Source organism: Pristiophorus japonicus, chromosome 9 (assembly GCF_044704955.1).
Source record: "Pristiophorus japonicus isolate sPriJap1 chromosome 9, sPriJap1.hap1, whole genome shotgun sequence".
Taxonomy (NCBI): domain Eukaryota; kingdom Metazoa; phylum Chordata; class Chondrichthyes; family Pristiophoridae; genus Pristiophorus; species Pristiophorus japonicus.
The window spans coordinates 51,138,807-51,160,261 of NC_091985.1; the positions used below are offsets into that span (position 1 = coordinate 51,138,807).

Here is a 21,455-nt window from a genome sequence, read left to right on the forward strand (position 1 = left end):
TCGTGAACCTTCTCTGAACTGCCTCCAATGCAAGTATACCTCCTCTTAAATAAGGGACTGAAAAGTACGCGGTACTCCAGGTGTGGTCTCACAGTTGTAGCAGAATCTCCCTACTTCCATACTCCACCCCCCCCCCCCCCCTTGCAATAAAGGCCAACATTCCATTTGCTTTCCTAATTTCTTGCTGTAGCTGCATGCTAACTTTTTTTATTTCATGTACAAGGACCCCCACATCCTTCCATACCGCTGCATTTTGTAATCTCTCGCTATTTAAATAATTTTTTGAATAATAATTAATTTTTTCTACCAAAGTAGATAATCTCACATTTTCCAACATTATATTCCATCTGACAAATTTTTGCTCACTTAGCCTATCTATAATCCCTTTGCAGATTATTTGCGTCCTCCTCACAACTTACTTTCCCACCTGTCTTTGTATCATCAGCAAATTTAGCTATATTACACTCGGTCCCTTCATCCAAGTCATTAATATAGACTGTAAATAGTTGAGGCCGCAGCACTGATCCCTGTGGCACCCCACTAGTTACTATTTGCCAACCTGAAAATGACCCATTTATCCTGACTCTCTGTTTTCTGCTAGTTAGCCAATCCTCTATCCATGCCAATATATTACCCCCAACCCCGTAAGCTTTTATCTTGTGCAGTAACCTTTCATGTGGCACCTTATCGAATGTTAGTGTACACTCTACTGAGTAGAAGTCTGATCTGTGAAGAATAGCAGTCATGCAATTTTCTAAAGTCAGTCTACAGACCATTTTCAGGTATTAATCAGTGCAATTCACATTCAGTGAGATAAGTTTAAATGGCTGCTCGACTTCTGTCACAGATACAATAGTGTACAACTATTTAGATAAAAATTAAAACATTACTATGAACCAAGTTAATGTAGTCTTGGATTCCATTTAAGTAGTGCACATTGATGCTTTAATTATATAAATTATAATATAATGAATATATTAGCATGGATAGAGGATTATAATATATTAGCATGGATACAGGATTGGATAATGAACAGAACAGAAAACAGAGAGTTGGGATAAATGGTTCTTTCTCGGGTTAGCAATCAGCAACTAGTGGGGTGCCGCAGGGATCAGTGCTGGAACCCCAATCATTTACAATCTATATTATCGACTTGGAAGAAGGGACAGAGTGTAACATAGCCAAGTTTGCTGACGATACAAAGATGTGAGGAAAAGCAATGTGTGAGGACACAAAAAACCTGCAAAAAGGCAGACAGGCTAAGTGAGTGAGCAAAAACTTGGCAGATGGAGTATAATGTAAGTGTGAGGTCATGCACTTTGGCAGAAAAAAAAAATCAGAGCAAGTTATTATTTAAATGGAGAAAAATTGCAAAGTGCTGCAGCACAGCAGGACCTGGGGATACTTGTGCATGAAACACAAACGGTTAGTATGCAGGTGCAGCAAGTGATCAGGAAGGCCAATGGAATCTTGGCCTTTATTGCAAAGGGGGTGGAGTATAAAAGCAGGGAAGTCTTGCTACAGTTATACAGGGTATTGGTGAGGCCATACCGGGAATACTGCGTGCAGTTTTGGTTTTCATATTTACTAAAGGATATACTTGCTTTGGAGGCAGGTTCACTAGGTTGATTCCAGAGATGAGGGGGTTGACCGATGAGGAAAGGTTGAGTAGGTTGGGCCTCTACTCATTGGAATTCAGAAGATTGAGGTGATCTTATCGAAACGTATAAGATTATGAGGGGGCTTGACAAGTTGGATGCAGAGAGAATGTTTCCACTGATGGGGGAAATTAGAACTAGGGGGCATAAGCTTAGAAAAAGGAGCTGCCCATTTAAAACTGAGATGAGGAGAAATTTCTTTTCTCAGAGGGTTGTAAATCTGTGGAATTCGCTGCCTCAGAGAGCTGTTGAAGCTGGGATATTGAATAAATTTAAGACAGAAATAGACAGTTTCTTAACTGATAAGGGAATAAGGGGTTATGGAGAGCGGGCAGGGAAGTGGACCCGAGTCCATGATCGAATCAGCCAAGATCTTATTAAATGGCGGAGCAGGCTCAAGGGGCCGTATGGCCTACTCCTGCTCCTATATCTTATGTTCTTACGTTCTTATAAATCTGGATATCCATTAGTTTTTAATTCTGATACATGTAAGCTTTTGATAGGCCTAAATCTATAATCCTTCCATCTTCTTTATTTATAAACAAACACTCTACATATCCTCAATGGCGAGCAATCAGGTTGCCATTACTGGAACGAGTATTGCTTTTCATCAAAAGAAATTGTTGAACGCTACCACCTCAAGGGTGTAACAGTGGATCTCACACAGACTTTCTTTTAGGTTGGAGTTATAACCCACTAGGTGGGAGCTCAAAACTATTGAGTTCACAAACTTCCAAGGCTTTAGTGTGTTTGGTTGTCTACCCAGAATACTTGGACAATTGCCACAATGAAACTACCAACATAGCACAAGCACAGCAGTTTTATATTGTGTAATGTAGTATATTATTTTGCTGCATCCAGATAAGGCAACAAGGTCTTAACTTAATATTGTTAAGTAAACTCAAGCACAGGTCACTTAGTTTAACTGTTCTTTGGTCATTTAACTTTGCAAATTGATGTGCTTTGTTTTACATTAATAGATCTTCTGTGCCATTATTCATGGTGAGTTGGAGGACACACTTTAAAAAATAATGTTTTGTAGTACAGTATATATCATCAGGGCCACAACTTTATGGTAATCGAATAAGTGATATTCTGTTTTTATTACAAAAGAAATAAAAGGAGTGCTAGTAGTATTTTCAAGTTCAGATTAAGTGATTTTCGTGGAAATCATAAATAATTATTATGTGCTTGGCTTTATCGCTTAACTTTTTAAAGCCAAGGATTGGCCACAACATGGTGCAAAGATGCTAACCGTTCTAGGTAGATAGCAGGTGTGTGACAGCTATGGGAAGTGGGGGGAGCAGACTACCATTGACATAGGGGTGAGGTTCTGGGTTTGGTAGTATTGGAGTTTGTGTTGGGTTTGCTGTTGTATCCTTCACATCCACCTGATCAGGCAGGAAGAGCCTTGTTTTAAGATTTTATCCAAAAGACAGCATGCCCAACAGTGCAGCACTCCCCCAGTACTGCACTGAACTAAAATAGAAAATGCTGGAAATCTCAGCAGGTCAGGCAGCAGAAGAGGAAGCAGAGTTAATGTTTCAGATCGATGTTTTTACTGCACTGAACTGTCAGCCTAGATCTTGTGCTCAGTTCCTGGAGTGGGACTAAAAACCCACAGGGGCTGAAATTGCTCTCCGCCCCAAACAGGGAGCATTTAACTTTTTTTGTGTTTCCTCCGCCACAATGCATGGGGTGGAGAATCCAGTGATATTCAGCTCTTCAGTGTCTAAGCTAGACACCTGGGAGAATGATATTATAACTATTGGAGACATGGCTAAAAGAGGGGCGGGTATGGCTGCTCAACATTCCTGGTTACAGGATTTTCAGACAGGATAGAGAGGGGAGTAAAAAATGAGGGGGGGGGTGGGCAGGTTTCGCGGTATTGGTTAAATAAACTATTATTAAAGCTGTGAGGAGGAATGGTATGTTAGAGGGATCAAACGAGGCCATATGGTTCGAACTGAAACAAAAAAGCGGCAATCACACTGCTGGACGTGTACTATAGACCCCCAAATAGTGAGAGGGAGATAGAAGAGCAAATATTTAGGCACATTTCTGAGATGTGCAAAAACTATAGCGCAGTAATAGTAGGGGATTTCAACTATCCCAATATTAACTGGGACAAAATTAGTGAGAAGGGTATAGAGGATGCGGAATTCCTAAAATGCAATTAAGAGTACATTTTTAGCCAATATGTAGCAAGCCCAACATGAGAGGGGGTGGATTTGGACTTAGTTTTAGGGGATAAATCTGGGCAGGTGAAAGGGATATCAGTGGGAGAGTATTTAGGTGCTAGTGACCATAATTTAGTTAGATTTAAGGTCGTTATGGAAAAGGACAAGGATAGACCAGGAATAAAAAAGTTCTAAATTGGGGAAAAGCCAACTTTGCTAAGCTGAGAGGTGATTGAGCCATAGTGGACTGGAAACAGCTACTTGAAGGTAAATCAGTGTCAGAGTAGTGGAAGGCATTCAAGGAGGAGATCCGGAGGGTTTTGGCCAAATATGTGCCCTTAAGGAAAAAGGGTGCACAAACAAATCGAGAACCCCCTGGATGTCTAAAGACATAGAGTAGAAGAAAGAAAAAAAAGGTAAGCTTATGACAGATACCGGGGGCTAAATACTGCAGAATCTCTAGAGGTGTATAGAAAATCCAGGGGTGAAATTAAAAAAGGATATTAGGGAAGCAAAGAGAGAGCATGAAAAATCCTTGCCAAGTAAAATCAAGGAAAGCCCAAAGATGTTTTATAAATATATTAAGAGCAAGAGGATAACTACAGAAAGGGTAGGGCCTATTAGAGACCATGAGGGTAATTTGTGTGTGGAGGCAGAAGATGTGGGTATGATTCTTAATGAATACTTTACGTCGGTTTTCACAAGAGAGAGGGGTAATGCAGACACTGCTATTGAGGAGGATCAGTGTGAAATATTAGATTAAATAAACATAGTGAGAGATGAGGTATTAAGAGGTTTAGCAGCTTTGAAAGTGGCTAGGTCCCCAGGCTCAGATGAAATGTTGCCCAGGCTGTCAAGCGAAGCAAAAGAGGAAATAGCAGAGGCTTTGACCATCATTTTCCAATCCTCTCTGGCTTCAGTTGTGGTGCCAGAGGACTGCTAATGTGGTACCTTTGTTTAAGAATGGAGAAAGGGATAGACCGAGCAATTACAGCCTAACCTCAATGATGGGAAAATTATTGGAAAAACTCCTGAAGGACAGGATAAATCTTCATTTAGAAAGGCACGGATTAATCAAGGTCAGTCAGCACGGATTTGTTAAGGGAAGGTCGTGTCTGACTAACGTGATTGAATTTTGAGAGGAGGTAACCGGGATGGTCGATGAGGGTAGTGCGTATGATGTAGTGTATATGAATTTTAGCAAAGGTTTTGATAAGGTTCCACATGGCAGACTGGTCACGAAAGTAAAAGCCCATGGGATGCAGGGCAAAGTGGCAAGTTGGATCCATAATTGGCTCAAAGGCAGGAAGCAAAGGGTAGTGGTTGATGGGTATTTTTGTGACTGGAAGGCTGTATCCAGTGGGGTTCCGCAAGGCTCAATACTAGATTCCTTGCTTTTTGTGGTATACATCAATGATCTAGACTTTAATATAGGGGGTATAATTAAGAAGTTTGCAGATGATACGAAAATCCACTGTGTGGTTGATAATGAAGAAGAAAGCTGTGGACTGCAGGAAGATATCAATCAACTGATCAGGTGCGCAGAACAGTAGCAAATGGAATTTAATCCGGAGAAGTGTGAGGTAATGCATTTGGGGAGGGCTAACAAGGAAAGGGAACAACATTAAATGGTAGGACACTGAAAAGCACAGGAACAAAGGGATCTTCGAGTGCATGTCCACAGATCCCTGAAGGTAGCAGGCCAGGTAGATAAGGTGGCTAAGAAAGCATATGGAATGCTTGCCTTTATTAGCCGAGGCATAGAATACAAGAGAAGGGGGGTTTATGCTTAAACTGTATAAAATATTGGTTAGGCCACAGCTGGAGTACTGCGTGTAGTTCTGGTTACCGCATTATAGAAAGGCTGTGATTGAACTGGAGAGGGTACAGAGGAGATTTACGAGGATGTTGCCGGGAGTGGAAAATCTTAGCTATGAGAACAGATTGGATAGGCTGGGTTTGTTTTCCTTGGAATAGAGGAGGCTCAGGGAAGACTTCATTGAGGTGTATAAAATTATGAGGGGCCTAGATATACTGGATAGAAAGGGTCTATTTTCAATTACCAGAGGGGTCAACAACTAGGGGGCATAAATTTAAAGTAATTGGTCGAAGGTTTAGAGGGGTAATTTCTTCACGCAGAGGGTTGTGGGGGTCTGGAACTCACTGCCTGAAAGGGTGGTAGGGGCAGAAACTCTCACCACATTTAAAAAGTACTTGGATGTGCACTTGAAGTGCTGTAACCTGCAGGGTTATGGACCTAGAGTTGGAAAGTGGGATTAGGCTGGATAGCCTCTTGTTGGCCGGCGTGGACACAATGGACTGAAACGGCCTCCTGTAAATTTCTATGATTCTATTTTTTTTTGCAGCAGAGCAGTGTTCCAGGCGATTGTAAGGCAAAAGTGCTGTTCTGTTGGGTTGGCCGCCGCTCCAAGTCATCAGCGTGATGCGGATGTGCTGCGTCGCGCTGACGCATCACAGCGTCCCTCCCCTTCAGTTAAAGGGGAGGGCCACTCCGAGTTCTGCAGCTACTTTGGTGGCACCCACTGGGCCATCAGGGAGGGTTTCGGCTGGGCAAACGGCCCGGCACCCAAGAGGGGGTGCTGGGCTGCCTGTTTGCAGCCAGGCCGAACCCATGACTGCCATTGTCAGGCCACTTTGGGAGTCGGCTGACAACTAAAATAAAATGGCGGCCGCGGCAATGTGACCTCCCCTTTAAAGGGCAGACGCGCCGCCCAGCCACAAGAAGCTTCCCGCCGGGGAAAGCTGTCGGGGGCACCATGTGGCCGATCCGCTCCTGCTGGGCAATTTCCCACGCGGGGCGGAAAGTGGGTTGCCTCCGGTCAGTCAGGGGTCAGCGCATGCCAGAAAGACGGACGGGCGATCGGTCCCGTACACCGCTCCAAAAATAATGGAGGGCAATTTTCTAAATGTCGGCCCCTTCGCACAGACCGAGCGGTGAGTCCTTACTGGCCCGCACGGCTCCTATAGAAAGGGGCAATTTCGGCCCCACAATCTTCTGACTCAGTGGATTGACTGCTACCACTGAGCCAAGCCGACTCAGTTGTTTTGCAAGTTTGTTGTCTTATAAAATGAATTTAAAAAACTTAAGGGATAAAACTTGCACAAGGCATTACCTTTCATTTGTGTGAATGCAATTCAGTGAGCACCCTTCACTGTCAGAATCAATTCAATGGTCACTGGACAAATTAACTACATTTGTGCTTTGTTTATTTTCTTATTCAAACGGCTTTTTCTGTAATTGTTTTCTTTTCCACTATCCTTTTAAACTTTTGTTACCCTTGCTTGCGAGGGCAGGTAGGTTGAGCGTACAACTAACCCTATGGACTATTAGTTACAGATGAGGAAGGCATTAGCTCAGCTATCCAGAAAGACCCAGCAGTTTCATCATAGCATACAAATGTGTCTTGATTCCAGGCTTTTTGCCTCCATTATCTTACCGGAAATATATTTCACGTGTTCATTTCTCTGTGTGTGAAGAAGAATGTCTTACATCATTTGCTGTTAAAATAGCCTTGTGTTTAACTCACCAGGAGCCACAATCAAATAACTTCAAAGTGAACTCCTTTTTTTCCTACTCCCCTGCCGAGAGAGGATCCTGTTAACTCCAGTGCAATATTCTCCAGGGATACCAGAATACAAAATGTTAGTTGAAATTGTGAATTGAGTTCATCAGGTCCGAAAGTGAGCATATACCAGTGTAATAACATGGTTGCTACCAAGTCACCCTTTAATTACAAGTCGGGAGCTGACCTGTAGTGATACAAAGCTCAACATTTCTTTAAAACTTACTCTATATTCTTTTGTTGCACCAAAATTGGTCAGAATATACAACTGATTTCTCCAATGTTCCACATGGTAAATTACTTCAGAGACTCGTTCTTGCACAATCTTGGGGCTATCCCGTGAATATATCCGATCAATTAACCAGACCTCGGAGCTATTCTTACTGTTACTGTTGATGGTGACAAATCTCCCATCCTTGGTGCAGGCCAGCTCTACAAAAAACCTTGAAACATTGGCAGAAAGAGAAGAAGAAACTCTTTAGACAACTAATTTGCTGGTGATTCAGCTGAAATCAGATTAGGACACAAGTTATTTTAGGAACAAAGGATCAGAATTCCACTATATAAATAGTGACTAGCATGGCCAAATACATAGCATTATGTAAAAAGTAAAAATAAATCTGAAGAGCCACATCCAAAATAGTAAATCGGATTGGTCTGTGCACAGTATTACCTTGCGTCATTCTCTTTGTAAACCATTTCAGATGTTGCTCTTGTGTCTTCCAGCAAAAGCCTGAAAACTTGATGGGACTGAAGATTCTCTAAATTGGTGTAAAACAGACTATCGTCTGTGCCCCATTCTGTAACAAACAAAATGTTGCTTTTAAAGCCAAGAATGTACATTTGCAAAAGTCAGCAAATCTTAAAAGTATGAATAAAACTGAAGTTTTAACTGTATATATGGGAGTGCAGCTTATTATTACAAACCTCAGAAGCCCAAAGGGAAATATTAGTGGTCTGGATTTGGATGCAGGCCTGCACCCTGGTAAAGCTGGATAAAGAGCAAGCTCAGCGCAACAAACTGTACAATGACTATTACTTCTTGCATTCTGTTTCAGTTAAATACCCACTTACATTTCTGCAAGGCTTATGACAATGGATATCTTCTCCATTCATGCCCTCATTCAGAAGGAGTGCAATGACATGTTGGGCCTGACTGAGATCTGTCTCCCACTTATAAAAACTAACGTCCAGTAACTTGTACCTTTACATCCCTTGTAACCGATTCCAAGTCCCATCTTGGCCTCTCCCCTTAACCAGCTCCTTCTCCTCAGCCATCTTACTCTACTCACCAGTTGCACCTCTTCTTTAACATCCTCATTATCAATCACAACCTCAACTTGCAGCTACCTTCTTCACCGAAATCTCCTCTCTTTTAGCCTCATTAAATCTCTACAGTGTGTGACCTTATCCTTGGAGAAGTCAGCTTCCACATGGGCTCATCCTGCCACCTTCTCCATATTCTCTACTCTCCTCTTTTAACCTTGTCCTCCACAAAAATTCCCCTACCCCATGGGCCTCACCACAACACATGGCTTCACTACCTTATACATCTAAATCACAGAGAGGTTCATCTCTATATCATCTTATCACATCCTTATTCACATTCACCTGCTGGCTCCAAAACTCACCACTTCCAGTATGTCACCGGATAAAACTATCAGCTCCATCCCAAGTGCCTTCTCCAGTCCCCTCTGGCCCATAACCTGCTTTGAGATCAACACGTCTGCTAGTCTGCTTCACAATTATCTTAACTCCACCTTCAAAGTCCATTCTTCAGTTGACGAGCCACCTCTACATATTAAATCTTACTCTCCTGAGGTAATGCTGCCTCTGGACCCCATTCAGGCTGCAGGGCTGCTTGCTGGGATGAACCCGGTTGCCTCGCGAGCTGAACGCCGTTAGTTTTCTTCATCAAACTCTGCTCCTCATGTGGTGCCCTGGATCAAACTCTGTCCTTCCATTGCTCCTGTATCAAACTTGCCCATACTGACTTCAGGATCATATTCATGTTCCAGTCCTGTTGGGCGGGCCACATTGTCCGCATGCCAGACACAAGGCTCACTAAGCAATCACTCTACTCTGAACTCCTGCACAGCAAGCGGGTCCTAGGTGGGCAGAGGAAACGTTTCAAGGACACCGTCAAAGCCTCCTTGATAAAGCGCAACGTCCCCACCTACACCTGGGAATCCCTGGCCAAAGACGGCCCTAAGTGGAGGAAGAGCATTCGGGAGGGCGCTGAGCACCTCGAGTCTCGTCACAGAGAGCATGCAGAAAACAAGCGCAGGCAGCGGAAGAAGCGTGTGGCAAACCAGACTCCCCACCCACCCTTTCTTCCAACGACTGTTTGTCCCATCTGCGACAGAGACTGTAATTCCCGTATTGGGCTGTTCAGTCACCAGCGAACTCACTTTTAGAGTGGAAGCAAGGCTTCCTCGATTTCAAGGGACTGCCGATGATGACGACTCATGTTCGTTCTCGGCTTCAAATTCAATCCCCACCCACCCACCGTTGGTTTCGGAGGTGAACTCGACTCCTCTATTGCCTTCTCAGCTTGCTCCAGAATTCAATTTCGTTCCTCGCCGGCTCGGAGCTGGACTTCACTCCTTTGTTTTCCCCTATTCAGGTTTCCCACGCAAGTCAGACTTGTTTCCTGTTTTCAAGACACTGTTTTAATAATTTCATTGTCATGTCTATGTCACTGCCAACTATCCTCAAAAGCAACGGAGCAAGCCACTCAATTTGGGGCAACGAGGATGGGCAATAAATGCTGGCCTCATCAGTGACAGCCACATCCAGATCCAGAGAATAAATTTTTAAAAAACATGCCATCCTCTCCTCAACAAAATCACATGGATTCATGAAGGGGAAATCATGTTTAACTAATTTACTGGAATTCTTTGAGGATATAACGAGCATGGTGGATAGAGGTGTACCGATGGATGTGGTGTATTTAGATTTCCAAAAGGCATTCGATAAGGTGCCACACAAAAGGTTACTGCAAAAGATAATGGTACGCAGAGTCAGAGGAAATGTATTAGCATGGATAGAGAATTGGCTGGCTAACAGAAAGCAGAGAGTCGGGATAAATGGGTCCTTTTCGGGTTGGAAATCGGAGGTTAGTGGTGTGCCACAGGGATCGGTGCTGGGACCACAACTGCTTACAATATACATAGATGACCTGGAAGAGGGGACAGAGTGTAGTGTAACAAAATTTGCAGATGACACAAAGATTAGTGGGAAAGCGGGTTGTGTAGAGGACACAGAGAGGCTGCAAAGAGATTTAGATAGGTTAAGCGAATGGGCTAAGGTTTGGCAGATGGAATACAACGTCGGATAGTGTGAGGTCATCCACCTTGGGGGAAATGAAAACAGTAAAAGGGAATATTATTTGAATGGGGAGAAATTACAACATGCTGCGGTGCAGAGGGACCTGGGGGTCCTTGTGCATGAATCCCAAAAAGTTAGTTTGCAGGTAATCAGGAAGGCAAATGAAAGAGGAATGGAGTACAAAAGCAGGGAGGCCCTGCTGCAACTGTATAGGGTATTGGTGAGGCCGCACCTGGAGTACTGCGTGCAGTTTTGGTCACCTTACTTAAAGGAAGGATATACAGCTTTGGAGGGGGTACAGAGACGATTCACTAGGCTGATTCCGGAGATGAGAGGTTACCTTATGATGATAGATTGAGTAGACTGGGTCTTTACTCGTTGGAGTTCAGAAGGATGAGGGGTGATCTTATAGAAACATTTAAAATAATGAAAGGGATAGACAAGATCGAGGCAGGGAGGTTGTTTCCACTAGTCGGGGAGACTAGAACTAGGGGGCACAGCCTCAAAATACGGGGGAGCCAATTTAAAACCGAGTTGAGAAGGAATTTCTTCTCCCAGAGGGTTGTGAATCTGTGGAATTCTCTGTCCAAGGAAGCAGTTGAGGCTAGCTCATTGAATGTATTCAAATCACAGATAGATAGATTTTTAACCAATAAGGGAATTAAGGATTACGGGGAGCGGGCGGGTAAGTGGAGCTGAGTCCATGGCCAGATCAGCCATGATCTTGTTGAATGGCGGAGCAGGCTCGAGGGGCTAGATGGCCTACTCCTGTTCCTAATTCTTATGTTCTTATGTTCTCCCAATTATGATTTAAATAGTATCGTATTTTCAAACTAGCAGTAAGCACCCTGAAATAATCGGTTATCTCTGTAACTGTTACGCAATATGTGCAGACCTGTATTATTTTTCAGACTACAAAAATCAAAGTTGCTAACATTTGGGAAATTACTGGAATAACTCTGCAGCTTTCAGTTATCTACATATGTGCAAGATTGCTCACACACAGTTGATTGCTGTTCCAGTGCTGTAGAATTGGCCCTGCAACATAAATGGACAGATTCCACTGCATGAGAAACAAAGGATGTAGAAACATAGAAAATAGGTTCAGGAGTAGGCCATTCAGCCCTTCGAGCCTGCACCACTATTCAACATGATCATGGCTGATCATTTTTACAACTTCAGTACCCCATTCATGCTTTCTCTCCATACCCCTTGATCCCTTTAGCCGTAAGGGCCACATCTAGCTCCCTTTTGAATATACCTAACGAACTGGCCTCAACAACTTTCTATGGTAGAGAATTCCACAGGTTCACAATTCTGAATGAAGAAGTTTCTCCTCATCTCGGTCCTAAATGGCTTATCCCTTATCCTTAAGACTGTGAGTCCTGGTTCTGGACTTCCCCAACATCGGGAACATTCTTCCTGCATCTAACATATTAAGGAAAGGAAAGAAAGACTTGTATTTATATACTGTCTTTCATGATGTCAGGACATCCCAAAGTGCTTTACAACCAATTAAGAACTTTGGAAGTGTAGTTACTGTTTTAATGTTGGAAACACAGCACCCAATTTCTGCAATGTGATAATGACTGGTTAACTAGTTTAGTTAATTTGGTTGAGGGATAAATATTGGCCAGGACACCAGGAAGAACACCCCTGCTCTTCGCTAAAATAGTGCCATGGGATCTTTTACGTCCACTTGAGAGGGCAGACAGGGTCTCGGTTTAATGTCTCATCCAAAAGACCTTCTTTGAAAGAACCTTCTTGAAGAAGTACTGTAATATAATTTCAACATAAATTAGAATATCTGCATTTATATAGCACCATATCATGTGAGAATGAAGTTCAGTGACTGTCTTATGCAGGCAAAAGTAGCAGCCATTCTGCGCCAGCAAAGGAATGAGTGACCAGGTAATCTGAATTTACTGGTATTGAATGAGGGAGGAATATTGCAACCACACCGGGAGAACTCCCTGCATGTCTCTGAATAGTGCCACAGGATCTCTAACGTTCACCTGACCTACTGCGGGCAGCAGATGGGACCTCAGTTTAATGACATCCACAGAACAGAAAACAAACAACTTATGAAAGGTCTTATAAGTGTGAAGTCATGAGGCATGGTCTCAGACTCACCAAAACTAAATGCTCTTGGCAAAACATGGAGCACCTCTGGTTTTGGACCAAGCTTGACCACAACACATGTGGATTTATCCGATAAAGTACGTATGCTTGAAGCCAAATACTTTTGATTTGGCGAGACTCGGATACGTTGAAATTGAGCATCCTTTGTTTGAAGAAACTGCAGCTGATCCAGGCATAACACAACTTCAGGAGCTTGATGACCTTTGGAAATAAATAATGTTTCACATCAGAGTACAAAACAGAAGAACTGAAATGTTCAGTTACGAATCAATAGCACAAAATACTGCTCCACACATGCAACTGTGTGTCCTTCTATGGTGGGATTAAAATCCAATGACATTGTACAAAAATAGTAATCAATTTCCCTTTTTCATGCAGGCTTTTTATATAAAATTATATACAAAATCGGCATGTAATACCTCAATTTAACTCAGAGGCGTAAATTGGGAAGTCGGGAAGATCACATGACATCCTCGGCATAAGGTCCGGGAAATTTTAACTCCTGGGCCTCATTTCCATTTAACCAACGGGCTGCTTTCCCGCAGATGATGGGAATCTGACAGCCTGCCCACATGATGCACATAATCTCCAGCCTAATAATCCCGAGGCCTAATTAAAGCGTGGTTGCACCCGCTCCATGTTGTTTTTAGCACCAGAGATGCTGCCTCCTGATCCCCCTTGTCCTGACTTGCTCCACTAGGACCTCCAGAGAGGCATCTGAAGAGCGGAGAGGGGGGGAAGATACTGTTACCCAGTAGCCGCAGGAGCATCCCCAAGGCCACGATGAAGCAGGCCTGGAAAGTGGTGGCTGACAGGATCAGTGCCATCAGCATCATTCCCAGGACCTGGGTTCAATGCAGAAAGTGGTTCAAAGACCTCACAAGATCATAAGAGATATTAGACAGAAAAATGTGCACACAGATTGTAGAGCATACGAGGTCTGCTTATGGGAGAGGCCAATGATGCTGAACTGGAGATAATATTCAGCATAAAACTGTGACAGTTATAATTGCAAAAATAAAATTCTCTAATGATTGGATGTTAGTAGGCATATGTTAAAGCACAGCAGGTTTGGGAGTTTGGACCTGTGGAATTTCTGACCACTAATTCTTCTGTGAATTTTCATGCCTTCTGCCACTCTTAAGAGCTGACTTATTTGGTGCTGGCAGCCCTGTGGTATCTTGCCTAAATGGCTATTCAAGCACTCTACTTCAAGCTACGTCACGCCAGGCGAGTCCCAGGAGGGCAGAGAAAACACTCCAAGGACACCTTCAAAGCCTCCTTGAAAAAATGCAACATCCCCACCGACTCTTGGGAATCCCTGGCCCAAGACCGCTCAAAATGGAGGAGGAGCATCCAAGGAGGTGCCGAACACCTTGAGTCTCTTTGCCGGGAGCATGCGGAAGTCAAGTACAAACAGGACAACAAATCAAGCACCCCATCCACCCGTCCTTCCAACCACCATCTGCCCACCTGTGACAGAGACTGTAGATCCCGCACTGGTCTCATCAGTCACCTTAGAACTCATTTTAGTGTGGAAGCAAGTCATCCTCGACTACCGAAGAAGGAAGATTCTTCATGCATCAATGTCAGAGGGCCGTATGACTGAACCTAATCCTCACACTTGATGTTTATGCACTTTTCAGCAGGTGTCAGTAGACCGTGACCAGTCGAGAGAACTCGGGCTGATTTTTAAAAATCTCCATAAGTCAGGGCACAGAGCTTCTGACTCAAAGGCAAGAGTGCCATTAACTCAGCCAACTGACAAAGATGGATGTTGGGTGACAACGTGATTGTGCTTGGTGATGATGTGACTAGCCTGCTTGGATTCACACATTATGATCACTTGGACGAGATATTGGAACTGTACTTCAACAAAACTCAGTGCTTTTAATAGGAGAGGAAATTGGAGGTTTTTTTAAAATATACATAAATGGTTGCATGCTCAATTTTAACAGACAAAATTATTTACTTGGATATTTACAGTGGGGAGTTCGATTTTGCAGTCTCTCAGGAGCAAAACAATAATTGATTTGAGTTGTACAAGTAGATTATCTGAATGAACTGGCATAACATTAATTAATGGGGCAGAAATCGCGGTCTTTACGGGCGCGTACGTTGTGCGCACGCACTCGTCGAGGCCCCGCAAGTGCTGGTTTTCGCCGCGCAATGCGCACGTGCCAATATCCAGGCAATTGCGAACTATCAAAATTTCTTTTGACAGTTCCAGCGCATCCCCGGGAGAATGGCCTTCGCGGAGAGAGATTTGGGCTATTTGCCCAACTCTTGCCCAGTGAATGTCCTTCAAACTCTTACGCCTAGTAGGAAGGAGCAAGGCCTGCTTTGAACAGGGTAAGAGTTTTAAAAGATAGAAAAATAAAATGTTATCAATAATTTGTAACATTTTAAAATCCTTTCCATTAAAGGTAAGTTTATTTTTACCCCTGTTAAAAGATATTAAAACAATTCAAAAAATAATTTGTCTAAAACATTTAATTAAATCCAATTTCAATTAATTTTAAATATATGAAGTGTTTTTCTTACTAATTTAAAATGCTTGTGTTTTGGGGGGTATTTCCATTCATACAAATGGTGATCTCAGAGATCACCATTACGGTAAATGGGGATAAGCCATTTCATTGGTTGGTCCAGCCCACATGATCCCAGGCTGCACATACGCTACTGGAATACGTGGGGCCCAATGCTGGTCTGTGAATGGAGCGCCAAGTCTATGTTCCTCCGGGACCACAAGATATTTTCTTTAAAAAAATTTTGATCAGACGCAGCTGCCCACGGGAAGCCGCTGACCGCAATTTTTGGCCCATTATTTTTGCACATCTGCAGACTGGTCCACAAGATTGAGATTGTTACAGCACCATTTAATTTCTAGCTTTCAGAAGTCTTCAGAGAGAAAGTGATTAGCCTGACAGCTGGATTTGAGGTGAAAGGGCCTTTCTTACAATACAGTCTTTGAGTGGTATCAATTTGGTTCTATTCGTTGTGATTTCTATGCTGATAATGTTATACTGGAAGACTGTACCATTCTGAAGTCTTCTATAAATACAGCCATCTTCTTCAAAGTACTCAAGGTCATCTACTTGCATCTGTGGAAACAATTAAACAATTGTTACCACATCAAAATGCTCATCACAAAACACATCTATTATTCACATAATCCAAGACTTTATTGGTCCTGACCCTCCCCTAATACAGAGGAATGAGTTAAAAAGAGCAAAAAAAATCTATTGGGCAAATACATGTTTTACTGGATCAGGAAACAGATTAAGCCCAAATAAGATGGCAGAATATTTTTGTCTGTTGCAGATCTGACTAGAATTTTATAACTTTTATTCTAGCGAATTTGTTCCAAAATGAAACACTTGGAGGCCAATGGCACATATACCGTTTTACAAACAAAGATGCAATTTTAATGTTTGACTTGACCTCTGGTTGATGAAGCAATATTCATTTTATTAATTTCAGTTTGACAAATGGCAGCTGATTGACTTCTCACCTTTTTTGTGCTATTTTTAAGTAAGAAGGTTACTTGGACCTTTAAGTTACTAACAATTAAACCCATTTAAAAATATTACAGGGTCAAACTTCTTTGGGTCTCCACTGTTTCCAAGAGTTCCCATGGGGCACAATAAGAGATGCAACTTACTTCCCCTCTCTTGGGTGAACAGCATAGATTAATTTAAGGGAATGTTCGATAAGGAGAAAGGAATATAAGGATGTGCTGAAAGACCTGTTTCTGTGCTGTAACTTCTATGTAATACTTGAGAACCCATTTCTGAGGGGCAGAGGCAAGGGCAGCAAGCTTGGAGTTCCTGTGCCCTTGTCTACAGGAGACCTGGTGTAACCCCAAAGCCAGTATGTCCAGGCAGAAGAGGCACACTGCATTCCCCACCAATCCTGAATCAAGTAGACACTTGCTTGGGATGGGGGCCTGGATCACTGAAGATGTAGGAGACTTTTTTCAATAGGAATGAAGAGAGGTTACAAGGGACTCCTTCATTTTGTTTCGGAGTGGGCAGGTGGGCTGCTGCACCCCTTCCTGGCTGGCCACTTATACAACCCAAATCGATTTCTTCTGGTAAGGGGTGCCCCAGATGTATTCCTCAAGTATCACAGGCCTGCTTTTCATGGACACACCCCAAGCACACAAACTTCTGCAGGGTCATGAGTGGCAGGTGGATGTATTACAACACTTATATCCCAGAAGCTTAATAGATTATGGCAAGAATGAAGTTAATGATCTTAATGTGGGGTATCAAACCACGGCCTGGGGATATACGGCACACAAACAGGGCATTCGGCCCAACCAGACAATGTCGCCGTTTATGCTCCACTCGAGCTTCCTCCAGTCTTTCCTCATCTAAATTTATCAGCATAACCCTCTATTCCCTTTTCCCTCATACGCTAGTCTAGCCTCCCATTAAGTGCATCTGTACTATTGGCTTCAACCACTCCCTGTGGTAGAGAGTTCCACATTCTCACCACTCTTTGGGTAAAGACATTTCTTCTGAATTCCCTATTGGATTTTTTGGTGACTAGTTTATATAGATGGCCTCTAGTCATGCTCTACCCCACAAGTAGAAACATTCTCTCTGTATCCACTCTATCAAAACTGTTCATAATTTTAAAGTCCTGTAATAGATCACCCCTCAGCCTTAGTTCCCCCCACCCTCCCCCAGAGAAAAAAAAAAGACCCAGACTGTTCATCCTTTCCTAATATGTATACATTCGCATTTCTGGTATCATCTTTGTAAATATTCTCTGCACCATCTATATCCTTTTTAATAATATGGCGACCAGAACTGTACGCAGTACTCCAGGTGTGGTCTATACCTTTAGAAATAAACCCGCTTGGTTTGCGTTTTTTTTTTTAAATGGTCTTGCTAACCTGTGTCGCAACTTTTAGTGATTTGTGTAATTGTACTCCGAGATCCTTTTGTTCCTCTACGCCACCTACTCACACCAAAGTAGTAAGTGACCTCCCTGTTCTTCCCACCAAAATGTAATACCTCACATTTATCTGTGAACTTCATTTGCCAATTATATGCCCATTCTGAAAGTTTATTAATGTCCTCCAGTAATTTGTTGCAGTCCTCCTCAGTATTGACTATACCCCCCTAATTTGGTGTCATCCGCAAATTTAGAAATTGCGTTTTTGATTCGAAAGTCTAAATCGTTTATGTAAATTGTGAACAACAGTGGTCCCAGCACTGATCCTTGTGAAACACCACCTTCTGCCACTGCAAATGCTACCCTTTACCCCTACTCTCTGCTTTCTGTCTTAAAGCCAACTAGCTATCTGCTAGCTTGTATTCTGCAACACTCAAACACTCACTATCCAGCCCACAAAGCTCTGGCAATTCTACTTCGACATGCTAATAGTTCTTCCTCTGTTGATTTCTCCATTTTGAATTTTGCTGTCTTAGTAATTTGGAAAGCTCCGTTCTCAGCATTGCTCCCTCACGTGGATAAATCTGAATTCTGAATGCCAACATCTGTTAGCTTGAGGTGCATTTAAAAAATAGTTCCTGGGATTTATTGCCCATCACTAATTGCCCTAGAGAAGGTGGTGGTGAGCTGCCTTCTTGAACCGCTGCAGTCCTTGTGGTGAAGGTACTCCTACAATGCTGTTAGGGAGGATTTTTCAGGATTTTGACCCAGTGACGATGAAGGAACGGCGATATATTTCCAAGTCAGGATGGTGTGTAACTTGGAGGGGAACTTGCAGATGATGGTGTTTTCATGCGTCTGCTGTCATTATTTTAGGTTGTAGAGGCCGCGGGTATGGGTGATGCTGCTGAAGAAGCCTCATCGAGTTGCTGCAGTGCATCTTGTAGATGGTACACATTGCAACCACGGTGTGCCAATGGTGGAGGGAGTGAAAGTTTAAGATGGTGGATGGGGTGCCAATCAAGCTGGCTGCTTTGTCCTGAATGGTGTCAAGCTTCTTGAGTGTTCTTGGAACTACACTCGTCCAGGCAAATGGAGTGTATTTCATCGCACTCCTGACTTGTGCCTTATAGATGGTGGAAAGGCTTTGGGGAGTCAGGAGGCGAGACATTTGCCTGAATACCCAGCCTCTGACCTGCTCTTGTAGCCACAGACTTTATATGGTTGGTCCAATTAAGTTTCTGGTCAATGGTGACCCCAGGATGTTGATGTTGGGGGATTTGGCAATGGTAATGCCGTTGAATGTTATGGGGCAGTGGTTAGACTCTCGCTTGTTGGAGATAGCCGTTGCCTGGCACTTGAGGCACGAATGATACTTGCCACTTATCAGCCCAAGCCTGAATATCATCCAGATCTTGCTGATCGCGGACATGGATTGCCTCATTATCCCCACTTCTGACTTTATGATGGAGGGATGGTCATTGATGAAACAGCTGAAGGTGGTTGGGCCTAGGACACTGCCCTGAGGAACTCCTGCAGCGATGTCCTGGGGCTGAGATGATTTGTCCTCCAACAACTACAACCATCTTTCTTTGTGCTAGGTATGAGAATTTTCCCTCCGATTCCCATTGACTTTAGTTTTACTTGGGGTCCTCGATGCCACACTCAGTAAATGCTGCCTTGATGTCAAGGGCAGTCACTCTCACCTCACCTCTGGAATTCAGCTCTTTCGTCTATGTTTGGACCAAGGCTGTAATGAGGTCAGGAGCAGAGTGGTCCTGGCGGAACCCAAACCGAGCATCGGTGAGCAGGTTATAGGTGAGCAACTGTCACTTGATAACATAGTTTACGACACCTTTCATCACTTTGTGGACAATTGAGAGAAGACTGATGGGGCGGTAATTGGCCAGATAGGTTATGTCCTGCTTTTTGTGGACAGGACGTACCTGGATAGTTTTCCACATTGTTGGGTAGATGCCAGTATTGTAGCTGTTCAGGAACAGCTTGGCTAGAGGTGTGACTAGTTCTGGAGCACAGGTCTTCTGCAGGGATGTTGTCAGGGCCCAAAGCCTGACAGCATGTATGCAAATTAGTGTAAACTTTTATTCGTGACGATGGGCTTCATGGTATACATCGAAGTGGCCCACAGAGACAATAAATTGGATAACCCTGATTGAAAGGAAGGCACCAAATTGTCTATGCCCCCAAAAAATATTTGGGAAATATAACTCAAATTGAGTAGACAAGTAGCAATTTGGAGTTTGGTATGGGAGTAATTTTGCTGGCACTAGGAGGTTATTCTGTGGCATGGTAATACTGTGGAGGGGGAGCCTGGATTTGGTAGCACTGGGTGTAGGAATGTAGGGTTTGTTTTATTGAGTGATTCATGGGATCTGGCAGCACTTGGGGAGGTATGGGTTTAGCCAGCACTGGTGTCCGAGAGCATTAGTGGGTGATACCGCTGCCTGTGATTATGAGGATGGGGTGTGGTGATACCACAGGAGATGATGTGGTCTGAGGACGTGGTAGCATTGGTCCAACCTGAAACGATTTTTTTTTTTTAAAAAGCAGAAAATCTGTAACTGTACTGTATTGGCTGATGTGTCTGAACCTGCCTCTGCCCATCTGCTGCCGGGATTCTCGGTCCAGACTCAACTATTCCAATGTTCTCCTGGTCAACTTCCATTCTTCACCCATTGTAAACTTCAGCTCATCCAAAACTCTGCTGTCCGTATCCTATTCCGTAACTCGTCCTGCTCACCAATCATCCTGTCTGTTATGTTTGGTTCCTAGTCCTCAAATGCCTCTAATTAAAAATTCAGAACCTTGAGTTTAGACCTCTCCATAACACTGCCCCTCCTCTATCTCTACAACATCCTACAGCCCCACAAACCCCTCCCTAATCTCTATATTCTTCTGACTCTGGCCTTTTGTGCATCATCTCTCCCTTCACCTCACCATTGGTGGCCACGCCATCAGCTGCCTCGGCTCTATGCTTTGCGATTCCTTCCTTAACTCTCTCTACATCTGTCTCGCCTCCTTTATGACCTTCCTTGAAACCAACCTCTCTGGCCAAGTTTTTGGACAACCCTCCTAATATCTCATTCTATGTCTCACCATACATGCTTGTTTGATTGCACTTCTGGGAAATGCCTTCAGATGTTTTTCTATGTTAAGTGTGCGATATTAATGCAAATTAGTACCTTTCATGCTTAAAATTGGCAACATGCCAGGAGTTGGGCTGATGACCTAAGAACTTGGGGGGGAGGTTGAGGAGGAGGGACAGGGGACGTCAAGTAGTATAGCTCGGGACATTACCTAGGCCTGACGTTTAGGTATGGGTGAGGATAGGCCATTTTTTCACTATTTCTGTTTCACTTGCTCTCTCTTTCTCTCACACTTGGTCTTTTTCTGTCTGTATACATATCGGTTTCTCTTTCACACACTCCAGAAAAATTTTAAAACTTACTTCAAAAATTATGTTTACTGTTAAGTATCGAATAACTCCACGATGCTAAGTACAGTGAACTAGTTCAGGCATGACCATACTCCAGTTTATTTATTCTCAAAGAGAGGATTCAACATGGCTGCCAACATAATATACACAGCTTGCACGTGTCTGCCAGTGACCATTAGGACTCCGACAGTTGCGC

The 21,455-nt window shown here is 43.3% G+C and overlaps 1 protein-coding gene across 2 annotated transcripts in view; it reads right to left on the minus strand.

The window, feature by feature from the left end:
• Positions 1-21,455, minus strand: part of prepl (prolyl endopeptidase like) — an 86,462-nt gene that overhangs the window by 52,714 nt on the left and 12,293 nt on the right. For both annotated transcript variants that reach the window (XM_070889349.1, XM_070889348.1), the window contains exons 3-6: positions 15,935-15,998; positions 12,886-13,095; positions 8,096-8,222; positions 7,649-7,865 (exon numbers count right to left, since the gene is read on the minus strand). In XM_070889349.1, coding sequence (XP_070745450.1) covers positions 7,649-7,865; positions 8,096-8,222; positions 12,886-13,095; positions 15,935-15,998 — 618 coding nt within the window. The remainder of the gene's footprint in view (positions 1-7,648; positions 7,866-8,095; positions 8,223-12,885; positions 13,096-15,934; positions 15,999-21,455) is intronic.